Source organism: Notamacropus eugenii, chromosome 3 (assembly GCF_028372415.1).
Source record: "Notamacropus eugenii isolate mMacEug1 chromosome 3, mMacEug1.pri_v2, whole genome shotgun sequence".
NCBI lineage: Eukaryota > Metazoa > Chordata > Mammalia > Diprotodontia > Macropodidae > Notamacropus > Notamacropus eugenii.
In genome coordinates, this window is record NC_092874.1 from 300,703,666 (window position 1) to 300,727,051 (window position 23,386).

The following is a 23,386-nucleotide window of genomic DNA, read 5'->3' on the forward strand; positions in this document are numbered from 1 at the left end:
GCAGAGCCCGCTCGCCTCCTCCTTGAGCAGGTGCAGGTGCCGGCCGGCGTGCGGACTGGATGGAGGCGACTCCCGAGCTCAGAGGCTACGAGGAGGCAGCGGGAGCGGCGCTGCTGCTCTACGAGCGGGTCCATTTCCGCCACGACCCGCGCTGGCTGCTGCCTCGGCCGCCGCGCCTCTGCCTAGCCTGCGCCCTGGAACTGCTGCAGCCCACGAGCGCCGTCTCGGTGCGGCTCTCTACCGCGCCTGCGCCTTCTGAGCCTCCCTTTTCCCCTCCCCCACCGCTCCTCACCCTGGCTTTCGGCCTCGGGAGCTTCCCGACCCACCGCGCCTGCGCCTTCAAAGCCCCTCTCTCCTGCGGCGCAGCCTGGTTTCCTCATCTCTAAGGCTCAGGGATGACTCCATCGGCTCTGGAGCTCTATCGATCTTTCTGTTGATCATGTATGTGCCTGCGAGCATGGACGTGCACATGTGTGCTTATGCACACATACAGAGTTACATTTTGTGAGCCTCATCAGCAAAAGAACGCAAGTATTATTGGTATTATCCCTGCTTTACAGATGGGGAAACTGAGGCTCACAGAGGTGGACTCCCCGAGGGGCACACAGTACGTGACTGCGGTGGGATTTGAGCCCAGGTCTTCTGTTTCCAATCCACGTATCAGTAAACCTGGAGCCCGCTTGGACAAGCCTCAAGCCCCTCCTTTTCTGGCTGAGCCCCTCAATGCAGCAGCCCTCCAGAACCTCACTAAACCCTTTAGCCACTGCTCAGAGGCTCTGGGAACTTTGTGTCTCCCACCCCAGCTAAGGCCTTCTGCCTTCCCTTTAGCCTCATTCCGAGCACCCCCAGCCCAGCGCCTTGCTCGGACCCAGTCTTCTCAGGCCCAGCTCTCCCTGCACTTCCCACTTTGCTCTTTCTGTAGACCTTCATTCAACAGGCCGGTGCCAGACGCTGTGCTAGGGACCCAAGTTGCTGTCAGTATTCTGTTCTGCCATGTGTTGTGTGCAGGGGAGATGGAGATTCCTTGCCCAGTACTTCCCTTAGTAACTAGTTCACCTGACTACTAAGCCTTCTCCTGTCCTGTTTTATTTTCCCCCTTAGTCCCTGGGCATCCATTCCCTACACCATCTAAGCCACTTTTCAGTGTCAGCACCCAGCTCTCAGTGCCTCCTTTCATTCAGACCCTGGTGTCCCTTCAATACTCAGTCAATTCCTCAGCCTCTTTTCCCTTTCTGAGTCCTCTCTCCCCAACAAAGTCTGCTCTCATAATGATTTCCATCATAGAGATGAAATAGATAGGTGAATGACCATAAAGGGAAGAGAGTTGATAAGAAGGGCAGAAAAAAAGGAATCCTAGCCTCCAAAGTAGCTTGAGCTTCCACGATTTAATGCCCAGACAACTTTTCCCATTAATTGATGAGATGGGTTCAGCAGCCAATGGATTCCTGTTTGGGTTGACTCTTGTCATATCTGATTTTTCAGGACCCCATTTGAAGTTTTCTTGGCAAAGATACTGGAGTGGCTTGCTATTTCCGTCTCCAGCCCATTTTATAGATGAGGAAACTGAGGCAGGGTTAAGTGACTTGTCTAGGTCACTCAGGCTCAATTTGAGCTCGGGCCTTCCTGACTCTAGGCTTGGCTGCTCTGGTACCGGTGAGCTTATGAAGTCATCTGGTTCTCTCTCTGTCTCCTGGAGACTTTTACACTTTTCACCACAAGGTGTTACTGCTGCTCCATTCATTGCGTCAGTTGTCAGCATTTGCTTTGGGATTGTGTTTACTTTTGTTGGAGGCTTCCATTGCTCATGGGATTTAGAGTCACAAAAGATGACAAAGAGAAAAGTAGGTAACAGATTCTTAACTTGGGGTCCATGGGTAGATTTCAGTGAATGTGGATGGAAAAAAGTTATCTTTATATTCAGTAATGGTTGGTTTTCTCTGTAACCTTATGTGTTTTGTGCATTTAAAAGCATGATTCTGAGCAGGGGGCCTTAGGGTTCATCAGTCTGACTGCCAGAGGGGTCTGGGCCACACAGGGAAGAATCCCCTGCTCCAGTCACTTTCAGAAAGCAAATGAATGCGGTGGGGTGAAATGACTTCCTCATGTTCATGTGGGTGTTAAGTGGCAGAGCTGACGCTTCTAGACCCAGTCTACTTCTCTGCCTACCTCCTGTGCCATCTCCTTGTCACATAAGTTGTATAGAGTATGCCCAGTGTAAAATGGGGAGCCCTTTGAAATGGTGGCCCATCTTTTGAGTTTAATTAGATGGTTTCTTGTATTTAACCCCAACATCCCCGTGAAATAGAATCTTAAGTCAACAATTAGCATCCATTAAGCAATGGTGCTTAATGCTGGATCTGATCCAATTCCACAGACATTTATTAAGCACCTAATATTTGTAAGGCAAGTATTCACAGATAGAAATGAGAGTCAGTGGGATGAAGTAGACAGAAGGCTGGCCTTGGAGTAGGGAAGCCCTGGATTCAAACCTGCTCCTGACACGTATACTGTATTTGTGATCACAGATAAGTCATTCAGCCTCTCCTCCTATGCAACTCCACACAATGCACCAGGGGCTTCTCATCAGCAGAGGGAATTTCTGCCTTTGGAGTTCCCAGTCCCAGACTCACTGTCCTGACTCCCATGTGCAAAGGCCTGCCTTGCATTAAGTGTCAGTCACAAGGTGACCCACTCTATGCCATCTTGTGATGAGAGTATGAAATGGGAGGAGATGAGAGGAGCTGCTTCAAATGTAGCCCTTGCTTACTTGGCCATGGAACTATTTTCTTTTTCACCCTCAAGGTGGTTCGCAAGAAGCACATGTTGTCCTGCTTCCATGATGCCCTCATGAGGCACACCACGTCAGTCACACAGCTCTTGACTCAGAACGAGACAGTCTGCACCCACCTCATAGGCATCCTTTTTGGTGAGCAACAGCGGGTGTCCCGAGGGGACCTTCAGAAGCATCTGACCCATCGGGCTCCTTGGAGATCACGGAGAACTTGTGTCCAAGCCCATTGACCATCCCTGGCTTTGGTGGAAGGAGGAGGGGGAGGTACCTAGAACAAGGAGAGGGCTGAGAGATGTCTGTGTTGAGAAATGTCTGTGTTTCTGCCATGCAATGACCCCCTCCGGGGATGTCAAGTTAGGGGATGTCAACTTGGGTGCTAGAAAGGCTGACTTTGTGACTAGCAGGTAGTGAATTCCATCCCACTTGACAAAAGTAATATTAAATATCTACTCCTAAGTGGTTGTTTAATTCTGCAAGCACCTGCTGCATGTAAAATACTCCACTAGGTGTAGGAGCTTCTGTCCTGTTGGATGCTACACATAGAGCTGTAGGGAAATCTGAAGGAATTGGAGGGAGGAAAAGATGGGTAACAATTGGAGGAACCAGGGAAGGTTTCCTTGAGGAGACAGGGCCAGACTGAGCCTTAAAGGGAGAGGCAGAGAAGAGGGAGGACATGCCAGTCACAGGGCCTGGCTTATATCAATGCACAGGGGCAGGAGAGCGAGGTGGGGGTGGGGGGGTCCAGAAACTAGCCAGCACCACTTGGGGTGAAAGAGAGTTATATGATAAGGCTGGAGACGTATGAGGGGGCAGAGTGGGGGCGGCCTTACATGCTGCACTGAGGAATTGCTTCTTCATCCAAGGGGCAGTATAGTCAGGCCCACACCTTAGGAAGAGTACTTTGTCAGCTCTGTGGAAGATGGATTGGGCAGTGGCTGTGTGGATGGAGAGGAAGGCAGATGCAGGCAGCTTTGTGGGGGCCGGATTGTTTGTAGTTTTGGAAAGTATTTTATTTATATGCTTTGTTTTTTCCATTGCCTTTGTTTCTGAATCTCTCCTTCCACTCCCGCAGCTGTGGAATTAATTAGAACTTTTTATCCTGAACCTTTCCTTTTCTCACTCCTGTCTCCTGTCACTCACTGAGGCCTGGCTGTTCTTTTTGGTTCTGGCTGCACCACCTTCTCTTTAATTCACTGGCTGGGGTGGGGGAGCCCGGATGCTCCTTGGTCACCATGGCTGCTTCTAGACTCCCAGAAGTGGCCATTATTTAGTGATTCCTCTTCTTTGAGGTTCACCCTGTCCAAATTTACTCCCCAATCCAGAGCCTAGTGACCATCATCTACAGAGCTCCAGGATATCCTTTCTTCTTCCCCCATAAAGTTAGTGCTGGCCCCACAGTTTTCCATCCCTACCCTCAAACTATGGATTTCCTCCTTCCTCCTACATTTGGACATTCCCTTAAATATGCTAACTTCCCCATTCCTCTGTCTGTTCAGCTTCTGTGGATTACTTTTCCTTTCCACTTCAGTTACACACAAGGATGGTCAGACCCTTGATTTTGCTCTCATCCTCAGTGTCCCATTTCCAGTTCTGAAATTCCTTTATCATCATTGTTTTTTATCATTCTGTCTTTCCCTATGCCTTATGACCTCCAATACCTTTACACCCCTGTATCTTCCCAGACAGTTGCCCTCCTCTGGCTACACTCTCTTCCTTCCCAATTTCAACCCCACACTCCTCTGATCTTTAATCCCTTGCCCCGTTTTCTTTGCTTTCCCCCTCCTCTTACAACATATATTCACAGTCAGGAAAAACAAATTCTCACATTGTTGTGCATCTTCTGCATCTCTAATCCATTGTTTCTTTGTCTGGAGGTGAGTGACATAGATCAGCAGTCCTCTGGAATTGGGTTGGGCATTCAACTGATCAAAGATCTTAAGTCTTTCAGAGTTGTTTGCCTTTACAGTGTTGTGTAAGTTGTTTTGGCTCTGCTTGTCGCCCTGTAATAGCTCATACAAGTCTCACCAGGTTTCTCTGACCCATCCCTTTCATCATTCCTTAAGCTTGCCCCCTACCTTGCCAAAACTAAGCCCTGGATTATGCCTGTCATCTGCCTCTTTCCCTCACACGCAGCAGAACAGAGCTGGAGGAAGTTGTGAAACCTGTGAATCTATGTTAGCTGGTCTCACCTGGACTCCTGTGGCAGCAAGAAAACCTCCTACTCCATGAGCCTCTGTTCCACAGTGGCAGTTCCAGACTTCCTCTTCTCTCCTCAACCTTCTCATAGCCTTGACCTTCTCATAGCCTCTTTACTGCCAACTGGTCAGCTCAGGCCCTCACCTTATACTTCACCACACAGATTAAGACAGTTTACTGAGAATGTACCCTTTTGTTTTCATTGTACATCTCTCTGTCATCTTCCCCAACTGCACCCTCTGGTCTGTGATAAAGAGCTAATCCTTGTCCTTGCCAAGGCCAGCCCTTCTACAAGTACTCTTGAACCCATCTCAACAGACTGCCCCACAATTGCTCCCACTCTTTAATATTCAGTTCTCCCTGTGAATTTACTGGTCACTCGCTGTTACCTACAGACATACCCGAGTCTCTTCATTCCTGAAAACCTGCCCTAGACCCCACCCTCTCCACTAATTGCCCTCCTCCTCCATCAGCTAAACTCCTTGAAAAGGCTGTTTAATTTGGCTTCTTACTTTACCCTTTAGTGATCTACTCTCTCCAAATTTACTAATGATTTCTTAATTGCCAAACCTTCTGTTATTTTCCTGATCTTCCTTCTTGGTGACTTCTGGGCACCATTCAGCAGAATTAATGCCTTTTCCTCCCGAGTCCATTTTTCATCCCTTTTTTTCTTTGCCCCCTTGCCTCAGTTGTCTGACATGGGACTTTCTTCAGAGTCTGGGCTTTATCACCTTGGAACATCCATCTTGGCCCATAGCCTCCTCACCCCAGGACATCCCTCTGCCAGGTCAGTCCCCAGCTCTTACAGGCAAGAGGCCTTCGCTTTTGGGGGGGCCCTCCCAACTCTACTTCTAACCTTCCCAACTTTGGTGCCAGCCGGGTGTGGGTCCCTTCCCCGCTTCGACTCCCTTTTGTGTGTTGGCTGTGAGCCACTGGAGGACAGGGGCTGTCATTCTTTTTGCTGGTATTGCTGGCCTGGTGCTTAGCACACTGCCTGACTCTTTCTATAAATGCCTTTTGCCACCTGCCTTTTCTCCTGAATACTTTTTTTCTCTGTGTTTCTGTGCTTTGGCCTCTTGGTTCTCCTTCCACCTTCGTGTCTTGCCCACTCCTTCCCTGTTTCCTTTGCTGGATCTTCATCACAGTCATGCCTCCTAACTTTCGATGCCCCAAGGGCTCCTCCTGGGACCTTTACTGTCTCTCCTGGCTATCATCTGCTGCCATGGATTTAGCTGTTATCTCCATGCAGGGGGAAGACTCCCAGGGCTTGGTACTTACAGCCTTCCACTTTCTCCTGAGCTCTGGGCTGGGATCATCAACAGTCTTTTGCACATCCCAAACAGAAGCCATCCTCTTTCCTTCCTGACTTCCCCAGCATCATGGAAGGTACCATCATCTTCTCAATCACCAGGCCTTTCAGTGTCACCTCCTCACTCTCCTGCACCCCATGCACCACTAAGCTGCCAGATCTGGTCATTTCCATGTTTGCCTCCCTTGTGCATGTCCCCTTCTCCTCATTTACCTGACCCCCATCCTCATTCAGGCCTACACCACCTCTTAGTGAGCTATCTTAGTGATTTTTGTAAAGTACAGAGCTAATCCCATCACATCCCTCTGCTCAATAAATTCTAGCGACTTCCTCTAAGGACTGGATCTGGGATCTTATTGATATAGGAAACTCCCTGGTAAGGAAACTCCCTCCACCAATGCAGGCTGGTACCTCCTCTGCACCTTACAGTCTTAGTGATATCTGGAGCCCTGAGAAGTCAAGTGACTTGCCCAGGGTAACACATCCAGGATGGGTATGAGGAGGAACTGGAACCTCTGAGGTCTTCCTGGTCTCAAAGCAAGCTTTCTATTCATTTGTAACACTCCATCTTCTTATCAAACTCATGTTTGGCATAAAGATCTTCATAGTTCTTCTGGCTTTTCCATCTTGTATCGTGAATCCTTTGTATTGACATGAGGGATGGTGGTGCCACCAGCAGAGATAGGGAACTTTGGAGAAAGAATATATTTGGGGGGAAGATGATGGATAATGTTCTGGATGTGTTGAGTTTAGGATTATAGATTTGAGCCCAAAAAGACCTTCAAGGCCATCAAGAGCAGCCCTGTCATTTTATGGATTAGTAAACTAGGGTAGAGAGGGGTTGTGACTTGCCCACAGTCACATAGCTGGGCAGCTGTCTTTGACCTGTTTGACTCTTTCCTACTTATTATCCACCGAGCTAGGAGGAGGCTTTGTGGTAGGGTATGGACCAGTCAGCCATGTTGGTCTCCCAGAGAATAAGGGCTTTTGAGTCAGGATGGGAATTCATCAAAAGGCTGGGTCTGAGGTATTGCACAAGGGACCTTAAGTGCTCTGTGGGAGCCTCTGCTGAGGGTGTTGTTATCCTCCTTGGGGTTTATTCTCCCGTTCTCCCCCCAGGGCTCCTGCGCAGCATAGACGATGGCTCCGTGCTGGAACTCTCCATGGAAGGTGAGACCTCAAAGCTGTCAAAAACCAGGCTGAGACTTCCACAATGGCACACTACTGTTATTTCACATACGTTTTTGTTTTTGTGGACATCCTTTGTCTTAACATCTTCATTTCCACTGTGTCCCATCCCCCAGCAAGCCAGCCTTCAAGCAATAAGTAATAATAAGTAAAAAGTGATTATTACTTCAAGTAATAAGAAGACAGAAAAGGTTGTTGAGCAAAGCCAACCAGTGGAGCCTCTGAGTCAGACGGTGTATGCAGAGACCTCCACCTCTAAAGAAGGGAGGGAGGTGCATTTTCTCATCTCTCCCTTAGGGCTAAGCTAGATTGTTATACAGGGTTCCATTTAGGGTTTTTGTGGTTGTCACAATGACACTTTTGTGGCCCTCGTGTGCATTGTTTTCCTCTGTTTACTTTGCATCATTCACATAAAAGTCTCCTAGTGCTTCTCTGTTTCACCCACATTTAAGCCAACCTGTTTCTGTGCTTTTTAAGCCCACCCTAGAGACTTGAGTTAGAAGGGACAGAGGGGATGCTCAAAGTGGGCAGGCACTGTGGCAGCATTGAGAATTGACAGCTGATAGTCTGAAAGCAAGGAAGAGACAGGAAAAGTATTAAATGGATGCAGAACATCTGAGAGCATGAATGCCACAGTAGGTCATGAGGGTATCACTGCATTATTTTACTGCAGGATATGCAATGTTCATAAGGATGATCTCCTGTCATTGAGAAAGAGCATGGTTGAGGGCTCTTTGGACCCAGGCGGGAGGAATGGGCTAGTCTGCTCCCCTACCTGAGGTTTTGGGTGGAAGACTGCATGGCCTAGTGAAGAAACCCTGGATTTAGAAATGGGAGTACTAGGTTTGAATCCTGCCCTGCTCCTTATTACTTGTGTTACCAAAGGCAGCCCCTGCAGCTCCCACATGGAGTGTGGGCCCAGCTTGGATTAAAGTCATAATTTGGCAAGAAATAGAAAAATTGAAGTTGAGAGCTATCTCTGATAGTCTGCCCTGTCCCCTTGTCCTTCTCACCCCTTGTCAAGTGCTCTCCTCATTCACTCACACTAGTCTGTTTAGATTTTCGCTGTTTTACTCTGTTCTCCCCCCCACCCCCCAACCGCTTGCCAGATTAGGGGATAAGTTCCTTGAGAGAAAAGATCATGTCCCATGACCTACCTTTGTTTCTCCCGCAGTGAGTATGGCAGGTGTTTGGCTAATTTAATTCTTTCCTTTTAGTTCTCATTCAGCTCATCGTACAACTGAAGCTGGGGCCGTTTGTCCACTGCTTGCTAGAAGAATGCCAGAAAGAGGTCAGTGATGTGTGTGTTTCCTCCTTGCTTCAAGCAGCTGCTGAAAATTTGCTCCCAGATGATAGATGCAAGTCAGCCTTTGCCCCTGCCACCTGACTGCTGGCATTTCTTTCAGGGTGCCATGTCTTGCAGAAAGCATGCCTCGATCTGCTCCCCTAGGATTGAGTCCTTCTTACCTTCTGATTTGTGCTGTCATTCTTAGGGTGCCCATCTGCCTCAACCTTGGCATTGGCGCTCTCTCACATCTTTTCGGTCTTGGCATGCCTAGGACCTGGCACCCTGCCCTTCCCTTAGCAGATACAGTAGACTGCACCATCAGTTCATGGTTTTATCCCATGTTTTTTTTTCTGTTACTTCCATGGGCCCTGGACAGTTGTCTTTGTTAGTCTTACTTGCATTAGATACTCAGCTGCTGGAAGACAGGCTCTGTTTTGTGTGTGTGTACGTGTATGTGTGTGTGTACGTGCGTGCGTGCGTGCATGCGTGAGAGAGAGAGAGAGAGAGAGAGAGAGAGAGAGAGAGAGAGAGAGAGAGAGAGAGAGAGAGAGAAAGAGAGAGAGAGAGAGAGAGAGAGAGTTGTCCTTACCCAGTTCAGTTAGGAATGTAATAAATGCTTTTGATGCAATGATGGACAAGCTTCCTGGACTTACAAGGTGACCCAGGCAGGTCTCTGTGGTCTTCTCATTTTCTGTCTTCCAGCTCACTGGGGCTTGAGATCTGTGCATCTCAGCAAACTCTGATGTGCCTGGCATTACCTGTGAGGGCCTCTTCCACCACCTGGGCCAGGTGTGACCTGGCATCTTGGCACATTTCTTCCTTTGGAATGGACCTTACTGGGATGTTTTATCTTCTTCAATCTGTTTCTTTCTCTGAAAAGTGGGAAAACGAGTCCTTGCCCACCTACTGTCCTTTACAAGGTTGTTGTGAGGAAAGTGCTTTTTCAGCCTTAAAGTACTAAAGAAATGAGAGCTTTTGCTATTCCTTCCTTCACAGCTTTGTAACATGCCCAGCATGAGGGGCAGCCTGGCCACAGTGACCCTCCTGGGCAAAATGGCCGATGCCATCCCTTCTCTGGCTGAGATTCTTGTGATAGAACATGGTGAGTGCTGCTTCTCTCCCTGCCCTTGAGGTAGCTTCTGCTTCTCCACTGTCTTCTGTTCCTCAGTATATGTCTCTCCTCTGAACCTCAGTTCTCTAGAACTGGGTCATAAATCTAGGAAGACTTTTAGGAAAACACTTTGTAAACTTTGAAAAGCATTGGAAATGGGAGCTCCTGTCTTCACCATTTTAATTGGGTACCTGTTCATATGGTTTTTGGCAAGTGCTTTTACATTTTTTCACATGCCCCTTTTCTGTCTTCATTAAAGTTGCAGATTCCCTGAGATGGTGAGGTTAAGAGGGAAGAGTATTGAGGGGCCTGGGAGGCAAAGCCCCCTCTGGTGCTTCCTGCCTCAGGCAAATCATTGGCTGATCACTGACTTTTTAGCCTTATTTGCCTCCTCCCTAGAAATGTGGGAAGGGAGTATTGAACTAGACGCAGGTGCCTCCTCTCTCTGAAGCCAGTCCTTCCCCATCTAGAACCCAGGGCTTCTGATTCCCATCAACTTTCCTTATGAGATTTTAGAATATCAGTAGTTTCCTCATCTGTAAAATGAGAATAACATTGATTCTACCTCGTTAGCAGAGCTGTTGGGTGAATGTTAGATAACAGGGTGATGATGTTTTTGCATGTGGTCTGAATGGCCATCACTCCTACCAGCATCCATGGGTCCGTGTGCTGTTTCCTTGGTCAGGTAATCTCGTGGAGCATCAGTTGAGGGGTCTGATGTACCCCAATGAGGCAATGAAGGCCGCAGTCTGCTATCTGTATGGGAAGCTGTACTCCTCCCCAACTGTGGCAGAAAGATTGGCAGGCCATTTCAAAGAGAAACTGTGTCCTCTGTTCCTGACAACGCTGGACAAGGCCCAGACAAAGGAGCTGCAGATGAACTGCATGGGTGAGGCGTGTTTAGAGAGGAAGAAGCTGAGGACACCAGAGAGCTTTTTGCCTTAGGACTTCTGCTGTCATCCGTGTGCAGGACTTTGGGGGGCAGACAAACTGAGAAGGCTTCCTTGGGTGCCATCCAGGTGTCTGATCTCAGATTGGAGGTGATCCTGGGTCCTTGGAGGCAATGGCAGACGAGATAAGCGGTCATTTCAGGGTGGAAAGGCTTCCTTATAGGCTCAGTGTCTGTCGTTGGGGGCCAGCCTTGCTTAGTCAGGAGAGGCTCACCCCAGGACTGGTCATCAGCTGCTGTCAAACAAAGACCTCTTGGAGTTGAGATGACCTCTGTTAGGGGTGGGGATGACCACATGAATGAAACCAGGGATTTTCTGAAGCCTTGACATATAAGAGGGGGCATCCAAAGAAAGAGAAGGAAAGGTTCTAGAGTGCCCAGTTCCTTTCTGATTGGACTTGCCTTGGCGATCAGACATTAGCTCCATCAGTGTGACATGGTGGTACCTACTTCTGTGTCTGGAACATAGTGGGCACTTCGTTGAATTGTATTGAGAGTGAGTAGACTGCTTGAAAGTTTATTCCTATACTGGAAGCCCAGGAGGACCCATTTATCCATTCTTTCCTTCAGAAGTTTATGGAGTGCAAGGAAGTGCTGTCCTGAGTGAGGGTAATTGGGTAGAAAGCCAGACAGAGTTTTCCTCGAGGGGTGGCTTTGGGGGTTTTGACATCTTGTCCTCTCAAGTTCATGCTCTTCCTCTTTATTTTCCAGGTTTACTGAGACAGCTACTAAAGTATGACCTCTTTGTATCCGTTATAATGAATAAATCAGGGCCAGTGGGGATTTCTGAAAATACTGAAGTACTACAAGAAGAAAATATTCTGCCTTTAGCGCTTAAAAAGGTAATTCCTGTGCAGGGCTCTGGGTTTACTGATCAAAACCTGTCCTCTGCTGTCACCATCACGAGCTGCTTCCTGTAACTGTTTACTGATTCTGTTTATACTGGCATTCTGGTCTGTTGAGTTCTCTCTGATCATTCTCTTTTCCATGCAGAGACACTGGGGAATTCAGGATAGAATCACCCAGATGTCTCAGGGTCTGTGCAGGCTGGCTATCTCTGGACTCATACTCTGGAGTTGCTAGTGGAGACTGGCATTAGGCACAATGGTCACTTTTGCTGGGATGTAGAATCCACTCAACCCATGTACTTTCAACTTACGATTATTCAGTCTTGTCATTGCAAAAAGGTTTTTGTTTACTGCACTAAAATTATCCGTGTTATCCTCTGTGGTGACTTCTTTTTTATAGTATTTTATTTTCCCCAATTATATGTTGAGACAATTTTTTAGTATTCCTTTTTACAAGATTTTGAGTTCCAAATTTTTCTCCTTCCTTTCTTCCCTCCCCTCTTCCTAAAATGGTAGGTGATTTGATATAGGTCATATATGTACACTTCTGTAAAACATATTTCTATTTTAGTCACAGTTGTGAAAGAAGAAACAGACCAAAAGGGGAAAAAACACAAAACAGTACACTTTGATCTGCATTCAGAGTCTATGACTTGTTTATAGGGATGTGGACAGCACTTCCCTGTGTGAGTCCTTGGTGCCTGTCCTGGATCGCTGTGTCGCTGAGAGGCGCTGAGTCATTCAAGTTGGCCATTACATGCTGCTGCTGGTATATGCACAAGCTCTTCTGGTTCTTTTCACTTCGCTTTGGATCAGCTTTTTCTGAGTTTACTGTGCTCATCATTTCTTATAGCACATAGTTTGCCATCACATTCATACACAACTTATTCAGCCATTCCTTAAATGATGGGCATCCCTTCAATTTCCAATTCTTTGCCACGATAAAAAGAGCTACTGTGAATATTTTTGTACATGTGGGCCCTTTTACCATTTTAATGGTCTCTTTGGGATACAGTCTTAGAAACGGTGTTGCTGGGTCAAAGGGTATGCACAGTTTTACAGCCCTTTGGACAGAGTTCCATATTACTCTTCAGAATGGTTGTATCAGTTCACAATTCCACCAGCAGTGCATGAGTGTCCCAGTTTTCCCAGATCCTCTCCAGTATTTATCTTTTTCCATTTTTGTCATGTTAGCCAGTCTGATAGATGTGAGGTTGTTTTAGTTTGCATTTCTCTGATCCACAGTGATTTAGAGCACTTCTCCATGTACCTGTAGATAGCTTTGGTTTCTTCATCTAAAAACTGCCTGTTCATCTCTTTTGACCATTTATTCATTGGGGAATGGCTTGTATTCTTATAAATTTGACTTAGTTTTCTCTGTATTTTAGAAACAAGCCTTTTATCAGAGACACTTGATGTAAAGATTGTTGCCCAGCTTTCTGCTTTCCTTCTCATCTGCTTGCATTGGTTTTGTTTGTGCAAAAGCTTTTTAATTTAATATAATCAAAATGATGTGTTTTTCATTTTGTAATGCTTCCTTCACATAGATCTGACATCTAGACTCTTCCTCACTCTTCTGATTTGCTTATGGTGTCATCCTTTGTGTTTAAATCACACACCCATTTTGACCTACTCTTGGTATAGGGTGTGAGATGTTAGCTGTGATGACTTCTGGCCTTGGTTCAGTTAGGAATTCTAGCTTTAGTTGGAAAGCTATCTGCTCCTCTTCTCAGATCTGTGCATGCTGTGGCCTTTTACACCCTTTTGGAGCTCATCGTGGTGTATGGCACAAGGTGTTTGTCTAACCCTCATTTCTCCCAAATTGACTCCCAGTGTCCCCAGCAGTTTTGTTGAGCAGCAGATCCTTACCCAAGGCTTGGCATTGCCAGTGTTACCATTTTCTTTTGCTCCAAGTCTTCCTAATCCATTGAGCCACACTTCTGTTTTTCTGACCAGGTGGTTGCTTTACAGTGCAACTTGACTCACTCATTCCCTGTGAACGCAGGACTGGCTGATCAGTCCACACCTGGAACCTGCCCTCTCTCACAAACTCAGCTTCGTTTTCTCCTTCCACCTCAGGCTGCTCAGTGACTGCTCCAAGTTCCTGTTTTCTCTTTCTGTCTCTCATGTCTCATGCTCTGGTTCCTCTTGCTCTCTCTATCTCTGCTCCAAAGTCCTGTCACAAACTGCCCAGGCCCACCACGCTGAGCCACAGTCAGTGCCCCCATGAGGCCAGGATGCCCCTTTATAACCATGGGGTGTTAGTACTCAGATGCATCTGTCCGAATGCTGCATATTCCTTCTGCCCTTGTCAGCCTTTCCTGGGGGCTCTCACCCACAAGAGCTGCTCACAGCCTGAACCCTGAAGACCTGCCTTTTCACTGGGTAGCGTGTGGGAGGCTCTGCTGGGGTACCCTTCTACAGGGCAGTAGAAACAAAAGCCTTTGGCATCCTCCACTACTCTGTCCCTGCTGATACAATGGAGGCCTGGCAGCTGAGTCCTGTTCCTGCTCTGCCTAGAGAACTCTAGACTGCCCACCAGGCCCAGCAACAAACAAGCATGTGCTTGCTGGCAGAGCTGCTGCTGGGCCTGGTCAGATAGGGCTGTGCCTGGAGTATGCAGCCTCAGAAGGGTGCTTTCACCCTTCTTCCAGGGCATTGTGGGGACCTGAGTCCCTGCATTTCAGCAGCACCCATCCCTGGACTTGCAGAACTCATGACTTTCTCAAATTGCCACATTGTGGACCACCTGTCTTCACCCCCCAGCCTACATGGGCATGCACCTACAAAATTGTCTGCTTGGCAGCTGCCTTCTCCCCCAAATACTTTTTAACCCTGGTAAAAGAAGGCCTCCTTACACACACCAGCATGTGCAAGGCATGTACTCCATCCTGGGCACAAGACCATAAAACCTGACTGTCTGAACTCAGAGGGTTTGTGCTGTAACAGGCAGAGGATGAAAGACCAGAGACACCCAGATAAAAATAATGTAAGGCAGGATGCAGTCCCCCGAAGGAGGGTCAGAGGCCTGTGGGATGACTCCTCTAAATTAAGGGATTGGGATTGACCTCGTGGAGGAGGTCAGAGGAAATGTGCATAGCTAGAGATGGGGGAGCAGAGCAAGCGATTGAATGGGGATGGGAAAGAAAGACCAGAGGAAGGCCAGGCAAGTAGGTCCAGTTTGACTGGAATGTTGGGAGGATGTGTGTGTGTGTATGTGTGTGTGTGTGTGTGGGGGGGGGGGTCACTGAAATTATCCTGGAGAGCTGTGGGAGCTGGGTCAGGCCAACCTGCGGTGTTTGTGCTTTATTCCACTGGTGATTGGAAGCAGCTTAAGGTTGGCAGCGCTCTGTGTAGCTGCCTCCATGATTAGGAAGACAGGTTGTGACTGAAAAACAGTGGCATGATGTTGATGCCTTCATGGTACGCATGTCAGAGAATATGTCAGGTGATGGCCAATGAGGAGGAGAAATAGACAGAGTTCTGGAAGGAACTTCGTGAAGTTCATGCTGAGTGGAGCACCAGGTGGGAGGGAGGCCCAGGGCTCAGCTGGACTGCCTAGAGCAGAGGGGAGTGGATGGGCCGAATGAGGGTCCTGGGGGATGCGCAGACAGCCTGTGGGGAAGCCAAAGCGTTCCAAAACACCTTAGCTGTGCTGCTGTTCATTACTCAATTTATAGCAAAATCATTTATTTTTAAAAAGAGAGCTACCGAGGGCTGCTGTGATCAGGCAGATTTTGGCAGTTGGGTTAAAGAGGAGGATGCTGTAGGGGAAGCTGGGTGACACAGGGCACCAGGCCCAGAGGCAGGAAGACCTGAGTTCTAATCCAGCCTCAGACATTTCCTAGCTGGGTGACCCTGGGCAAGTCACTTTACCCTGTTGGCCTCAGTTTCCTCATCTGTAAAATGAGCTGGAGAAGGAAATGACAAACCTCTCTGGAATCTCTGCCAAGAAAACCCCAAATGGGGCCATGAAGAATCAGACAGAACTTAAAAAGATTCAACAACAGAGGAGGCTGGAGTTTGCAGCAGTTTAACTTAAGGGCCCAGAGAGGCAGGGAGTACCTAGACTGAGGAGGTGAGAGTAAGACTGTGGAGAGGGATTGTGTATGTTTTCATTGCCTTTGTCGTGAACTTACAAAAACAAATTCTTCAAACCCTTAGTATTTCAAAAGATAGAAACAAATGAGTTGACAATGGACAGGCCCCTTCCAGATGTGTCAGAAATATGGCTACCCCTGAAATGCGTATACTGGGGGGGGGGGGGGGCGCTTTGTTTCCCGTCTGTGTGATTTCCCATTCTGCCTCTGCTCCCCATCCCTCTTTACCATGCTGTTCCACACAATCTGTTGTAACAGCAAGTGGTCTCTGACCTGCCTGCTCCCAATGTCAGGAAACCCTTCTCTCCTTCTCCCCCCCCCCCCCCAGGGGCATTTCTAGGAGCTGCTGCCTGAAAGTCACAGAGAAAGTTTAGAGCCTCTGTTGGGGCTAGGGTAGAAATGACTTGATTTCCAGCCTCTTGGGGGGGGGGGGCATCCTCCTGAGGCCCAGTGCCACAAGTGCAGGGGAGCCTTTCCCTTCCAGCCACCTTGGTATGGGCCCGCATGCCCAGCTTCCTTTCTGAAAGTTCTGCACACCAGATGCTATTGGCAGCATTAATGGGTTCATTTAGAATGAGCTACTTCTCTGGTGGTCCGTGTGTGTGAAGTTGAGCCGATGCCACTCTCCTTACAAGTTCCTTTCCATAAGAAATGCCTGTGTCTTTCTAACCAGGGGCTGGCGGTGACTCTAAGTCATGTGCTCTCTGTCTTTTTGTTAGCTGCTGCTGTCCAGAGATGAAACCTTGCAGGTGGCCAGCACTCACTGCATGGTGGCAGTGTTGGTACATTCGCCTGTGAAGTATGCCCCTGCCTTCATCCACGCAGACATTCCAGGTAGGAGGCTGGCTGCCTTCTTTCTGTGGGACCCTAGGCCCTGGTGATGGACATTAAGGTGAGGTGGCAGCTGGCTTCCAGGGGAAAGCCTCACTGACACCATCCTGTGTGATTGGCGCTCAGGCTTTTCTCTCTGGGGACTCTCACAGAGGAAGCCCTGTGGAGGGAGCCCAGAAACACCCTACCTTCTTTTGCTTTTTTACTGGCCTGTGTTGTCTCTTCATCTAAAAGACTTTATTTCCCTGCTTTAATGTGTCTTAGGCTAGAAGGGACCCTGGTCATTGTCTAGTCCAACCTCCTTTATTTGATAGATGGGTACACTGAGGTTCAGAAAGGGAAGGGACTTTCTTGAGATCACACAGTAGATTTGAGGATTTCCAGGCAGCAGAAGTCAGACCCCCCAAGGAACATAAAATGTAAAGCAGGAAGTGACCTTAGGGGTTATCTAGAGAAACTGCAAGAGGTTAGTGGGAAGAAGGGATGATGGGCTGAGTCAGGAGAGACTTGGCTTTGAGTCCTTTATCTTCTGTTTGCTGGCTGGGCTGCTCTGGGCCTGTTTCCTTGTCCCCAAAATGGGGACAGTGGGATCAGTAGTATTTCCTCCTGGGGTTGTCATGGGGCTCAGCTATGGTCAGGTAATGTCCATGATGTGCCTTATAAATCCTGAAATGTTCCGTGCACCTGTTATCTGATGCAGTCCTCACATCTCAGATTCAAAATACAACAGAAGGCTTAGGTTGGTGCTGTGGCCTGTCCAGGGTCGGCTGTACGCATGGTAAATAGCAGGGGCAGGGACTCCTTTCTCCTCCCCTTCTAATGTCCTTTTAACTACAGGATTACATTGCTGGCTCCCTTTTCTTTCACTTGAATAAAACAATCTGGATATGAAAATGCCATCTGGCTTCCAAAGGAGCTCATTAGAATAACAGGATAAAACTTTCATTTGGGCACAAGAAGCCTTGATGATAACTGCTCCCCAAGAAAGATCGAGGGTGGGGCCCTGCCCTCCCCCCCAAACCAGCGATGCCATTTGGGCATTGCCTCCAGGAGCCCTCCCTGCCCTGGACACAGTCCATGTTTGGCTCAGCTAAAGGATGGGGGGTCAGGCTGGCTGTTTGAACGGGAAGCTCGTGGGGTGGGGCCTTTCAGGGGCCCCTTCGCCTGACAAAGCCCTCTCCCTTCCACAGAGTTCCTGTTTGAGCACCTCTCCTGCACCAGCGAGGCCCTCCTCTGGGCCTCCTATAGCTGCTTGTTGCTCCTGACTCAAGAGCGCCTCCTCTTCTCCAAGTGTCACACCGTGTATGGTCAGTGCCCGGCCCCACCCATCCTATTCCTCTCACTCGCCACTTCCTTTCAAGGTCTCTGGGTCATGCCCTTTCTGCCCTGCTGCCCTGGTCCAAGTCCTTGGCAGTTAAAACAGTCTAGGAATGAAAAGTATGGGACCCTGGGCCTGGAGCAGGGACAGTGGAGTTCAGATCTGTCTTCGTGACCTTGGGCAGGTCCCTTCATGTGTGTCTGCCTCTGTTTCCTCATCTGTAAAATGGGGCCCATAGCCACACTTCTCTCCCAGGGTTGGGGTGGGGATCAAATCAGATAACACATGGACAGCATTTTACAAACTAATGTGCTGTTGGTGCCACCAGGGCTCACTGCCTCCACGCCATTCTCTGTTCCTCACCCTTAGTACCCCCTTTGCCAGAGGGAACTCCACCAGCGGTGTTGCTATGGACCTACACCCTCCAGACCAGATGGGCAACTTAGGAAGTGCCCCCAGTCTGCCCCAGGGGCCATGGGGGACTTCTAGTCCAAGCCAGCAAACACTGAGCACATGCTGTATGCCAGGCATTGTGCTAAGCTCTGAGAATACAAAAAGGGGCAAAGAACTGCCCCTGCTTCCATGGAGCTCCATCTCTACAGGGAGAGACAGTCTTCCAGTACCATTCTGTAGACAGTGTACATGGTGGACACATGCAGATTTATCCAGAAGAGGAGGGCTGTAGCATGGGAAGGGGGGTGGGCAGTCAGAAAAGGCTCCTTGTAAAAGGTGAGGTTTTACCTGAAACTTGCCAGGAGTAGAGATGAGGAGGCATGGGGGATGTAGGGGATGCCAGAGCCAAGAGAGGGCACTCTGAGGAGGCAAGAACATAGAAGGTGTGGAAAGGGAGCATTGAACACCAATGGATTTTATACTTGATCCTGGGGTTGGAGTGGGTGTGTGTGATTGTGGGGATGAGTGTGTATGTGGGGAAGTGAGTGTATGAGTTAGTGGGGGTGAGTGTGTGTGAGGGGACAGAGAGAGGCCCCTCACTGTTCACTTTCTTCTCCATCACCATCCCTGTCCTGCCTGGCAGCCCCTTTGAAGGGGCTGGTGTCCAGGGTCTCTCACTTCCCCAGGATCCCACAGGTTGTCTAGAATGTTTGCCTTGAGGCCCAGGTTTGTGAAGCTTGTCCCAGGTCCCAGGCTCTGTTGTCTGGGAGGTGGGACCAGAGTCCTCTTTGTGTCCCTCATGCCCTCAAAGATAAAGTTTTGTGAAGTTGCCAGTTATTGGTGAGAGTCCCTAGAAAGGAAGCTACCTCTCTGGGCCTCAGTTTCTTCATCTATAAAAAGGGTTGAGTGACCTCCATGAGTCTTCCCCACTCTGGATTTGTGATGCATTGATTCAGAGATGGCAGGGTCCTGAGATGAGCCCCTCTGGCCTGCCCCCCCCCCACATTTATAGGTGAGGCAGCTGAGGCCAAGGAGGGTTGTTCCCAGAGTCCACCAGGCCATACACAGAGAGATGCCCAAGCAGCATTGGGTCCTTAGATAACACAGCTTGACAAAGGCCTGGAGTTGGAAGGGACCTGGGTGGGGCTGACCTGTCTGATCTCTTCGTTCACAGAGGAGGAAAGTGGGGCCCAGAGCAGGTATGAACCAGGCCTTCTGACTCCAGAGCCAGTCCAGCTTCTACCATGTTAGGTGGCCGCTTTGGCCTTAGGTCTTGCATACAGTTGGTACTTCATAAATGTTAGTTGAATTGACTTGGTTGCCCAGGTATGTTCTATTCTTTTTTTTTTTTATTTAACTTTTAACATTTATTTTCACACAATTTTGGGTTACAAATTTTCTCCCCTTTTATCCCCTCCCCCCCCCCAAACCCGAGCTTTCTGATTGCTCCTGTGACTTATCTGCTCTCTCCTCTATCCTCCCTCCCTGCCCTTGTCTCCGTCTTCTCTTTTGTCCTGTAGGGCCAGATAGCTTTCTTGACCCTTAACCTGTATTTCTTGTTACCCAGTGGTAAGAACATTACATTTGGTCCTAACACTTTGAGTTCCAACTTCTTTAGCTCCCTCCCTCTCCACCCCTTCCCCTTGGAAGACAGGCAATTCAATATGGGCCATATCTGTTTAGTTTTGCAAATGATTTCCCTACTAGTTGTGTTGTATAGGACTAACTATATTTCCCTCCATCCTATCCTGTCCCCCTTTACTTCTATTTTCTTATGGTCCTTTCCCTCCCCATGAGTGTCGACCTCGTATTGCATTTTCCTCCCCATGCCCTCCCCTCCATCCTCCCCCCCACCCTGCTTGTGCCCCTGTCCCCCACTCTCCTGTATTATGAGATAGGTTTTCCTATCAAAATGAGTGTGCATTTTATTCTTTCCTTTAGTGGAATGTGATGAGAGTAGACCTCATGTTTTTCTCTTGCCTCCCCTCTTTATCTCACCACTAATAAGTCTTTTGCTTGCCTCTTTTATGAGAGATAATTTGCCCCATATAACTTCTCCCTTTCTCCTCCCAATATTTCTCTCTCACTGCTTGATTTCATTTTTTTTTTAAGATATGATCCCATCCTCTTCAATTCACTCTATGCACTCTGTCTCTATGTATGTGTGCGTGTGTGCATGTGTGTGTGTGTGTACTCCCACCCAGTACCCAGATACTGAAATGTTTCAAGAGTTACAAATATTGTCTTTCCATGTAGGAATGTAAACAGTTCAACTTTAGTAAGTCCCTTATGACTTCTCTTTGCTGTTCACCTTTTCATGGTTCTTCTTCATTCTTGTGTTAGAAAGTCAAATTTTTTTTCCAGCTCTGGTCTTTTCATCAGGAAAATTTGAAAGTCCTCTATTTCATTGAAAGACCATTTTTTCTCTTGAAGTATTATACTCAGTTTTGCTGGGTAGGTGATTCTTGGCTTCAGTCCTATTTCCTTTGACTTCTGGAATATCCTATTCCATTCCCTTCTATCCCTCAATGTAGAGGGTGCCAGATCTTGTGCTATCCTGATTGTATTTCCACAATACTTGAATTGTTTCTTTCTAGCTGCTTGCAATATTTTCTCTTTCACTTGGGAATTCTGGATTTTGGCCACAATGCTCCTAGGAGTTTCTCTTTTTGGATCTCTTTCATGCGGTGTTCTGCGGATTCCTTGAATATTTATTTTGCCTTCTGGTTCTAGAATCTCAGGGCAGTTTTCCTTGATAATTTCATGGAAGATGATGTCTAGGCTCTTCTTTTGATCATGGTTTTCAGGTAGTCCCAGAATTTTTACATTGTCTCTCCTGATTCTATTTTCCAGGTCAGTTGTTTTTCCAATAAGATATTTCATATTATCTTCCATTTTTCGAATCTGCGTGGTATGTTCTGAGATATCTGTCTTTCTCATAAAGTCCTTAGCGTCCATCCGTATCATTCCAGATTTGAAAGATCTATTTTCTTCAGTGAGCTTTTGAATCTCCTTTTCCATTTGGTTAATTCTGCTTTTGAAAGCATTCTTCTCCACATTGGCCCCTTGCACCTCCCTTGCCAGCTGAGTTAGGCTAGTTCTCAAGGTGCCAATTTCTTCAAGATTTTTTTGGTTCTCCTTTAGCAGGGAGCTGATCTGCTTTTCATGCTTCTCCCTCATCCCTCTCATTTCCCTTCCCAGTCTTTCCTCCACCTCTCTAACTTGATTTTCAAAATTCCTCTTGAGCTCTTCCATGGCCTGAGCCCATTGGGTGGGCTGGGACACAGAATCCTCGATTTCTGTGTCTTTGCCTGATGGCAAGCATTGTTCCTCCCCATCAGAAAGGAAGGGAGGAAGTGTCTTTTCTCCGATAAAGTACCCTTCAATAGTTTTATTTCTTTTCCCTTTTCTTGGCATTTTCTCCAACCAGTGGCCTGACCTCTGAATGTTCTACTCACACCCACCTCGCCTCCTGGTCCTCCCAGCCAGCGTTTGGGGACTGATATTCAAATGCTGCTTCCCGCCTTAGGGTTTTTGGCGGGGGCAGGGCTGCTATTCAGTGTGAGAATTAAGTTCAGGTGGTCAGGGGCAGGGCTGCCTCTCTGGCTCTGTTCCCTCAGGGGGTTTATGCACAGACCTTCCACAATGGATCCAGGCTCCAGCCCGTTTGGGGAGCCCCTGTCTGCAGCTGCCTCTCAGCTTCCATCTCCTGGGGGGGCTCGAGCCATGGGAGCACCCCACTCCCCTCTCAACCCGCCAAATAGACTCTCTCACCTACCCCCGTCAGTCACCTGTTGGTGGGGGGGCTTGTGCCGCTGCTGAAGATCCCGTCTCTGGAGCCCTCCCAGATCCGTGCCTCTCGGAGCCGCAGCCGCCGCTGCCGCCGCAGGTCCGGGCTGGGCTCCGCGTCTGCAGCGCGATGGACCTTTTGCGAGAGGTTTGCAGGTCCCTCTGTGGGTGGGGGGACCCACGTGGCCGCTGGAGATCCCGTCCCCGTAGCCCTCTCGGATCTCTTCCCCTCGGTGTCGTGGCCGCAGCGGGGCTGCACTCTGCTCCCCGTCCCGGCGCCCAGTCCACAGCGCGAAGGACCCCCGCGAGAGGTTTGCAGGTCTCTCCGGAGCAGAAATCTCCCTCGCTCCAATACTCCGTGGTCTCTGGGTGCAGAATTCGCCCTGGCTTGGTCCCCTCTAGCCGCTCTGTGGTTTGTGGGCTCGGAGCTATGTGTATGTGCGTCTTTCTACTTCGCCATCTTGGCTCCGCCCCCCGGTATGTTCTATTCTTGTGAAAATACCCTGTCCCTTCTTGCTCATGACCCTCTTTTTGGAGGGTGGTGAAGGGAAGCCTGCCCGAGGTAGGGGGCAGCTGGGATGGGGCCAGCCTCCAGACCTTGTCCACATCACTGCAGGGATTGAGTCGCTGGTGCGGAGCCTCAAGGGGATCCTGCAGCTGAACAATCCAGAGCTCCTCAAGCAGGGTCTACTGCTCTTCACGGAGATTCTGAAGAGGTGACAGCTGAGGGTGGCCCTGGCTGGGCCAGGGGGGTACAGGGGGCGTAGGACAAGAAGCAGGACTGGGAGATGGCTCCAAACAAATCACTGCATCCTTTGTCACTTCCCAGGCAGCCAGAAGAGATCAAGCTTTTTCCAAACTCGGCCACCTGCAAAGATGCCAGTAGGGTTCTCCAGGAGGCCATCAGCAGCCCTGTCCTGGAGGTCATGGTGGAGGCAGTCAGTGCTGTGGCAGCTTTTTTCAGGTGAGGAGCTGAGGCTGTGGAGCCTTCTCTGCCATACATGGTCCGAGGGTGTCAGGTAGCTTTGGTTTCTCTCCCAGCCACTTGGGTTGGCCCGTGAGCTCTCCTGCTGACCTTTGACCTGGGGTGTTTAGAGGAAGGCAGAGTTTGTCTGAACCAGGGCAGCCTTGTGGGATCATAACTCACATTTCTGGAGCACTCTAAGCTAGCAGCCCTACTGGGAGGTGAGCTCCCTGTCAGGTGAGGTGCTCAAGCAGATGTTGGAGATTCAGCGCATTAGTGGAGTCCTATGGCAGCGATTCTGCTTCAGTTGT

The 23,386-nt window shown here is 48.8% G+C and overlaps 1 protein-coding gene across 9 annotated transcripts in view; it reads left to right on the top strand.

Annotated features, from left to right (window-relative positions):
- MEI1 (meiotic double-stranded break formation protein 1) overlaps positions 1-23,386 on the top strand; it is an 86,844-nt gene continuing 63,458 nt past the window's right edge. For 4 of the 9 annotated variants that reach the window (XR_011964268.1, XR_011964269.1, XM_072656288.1 and 1 more), the window contains exons 1-11: positions 1-227; positions 2,803-2,926; positions 7,416-7,466; positions 8,702-8,775; positions 9,769-9,874; positions 10,569-10,772; positions 11,544-11,674; positions 16,500-16,614; positions 17,802-17,918; positions 22,728-22,827; positions 22,941-23,075. Coding sequence is in view for 7 of the 9 variants with exons in the window: in XM_072656288.1 (XP_072512389.1) it covers positions 60-227; positions 2,803-2,926; positions 7,416-7,466; positions 8,702-8,775; positions 9,769-9,874; positions 10,569-10,772; positions 11,544-11,674; positions 16,500-16,614; positions 17,802-17,918; positions 22,728-22,827; positions 22,941-23,075 (1,325 nt within the window). In the remaining 2 variants the exon portion in view is untranslated. Of the gene's footprint in view, positions 228-2,597; positions 2,684-2,802; positions 2,927-7,415; positions 7,467-8,701; positions 8,776-9,768; positions 9,875-10,568; positions 10,773-11,543; positions 11,675-16,499; positions 16,615-17,801; positions 17,919-22,727; positions 22,828-22,940; positions 23,076-23,386 lie in introns of those variants that run through there. The other 5 variants (XM_072596272.1, XM_072596271.1, XM_072596274.1 and 2 more) reach the window with 2 other exon arrangements.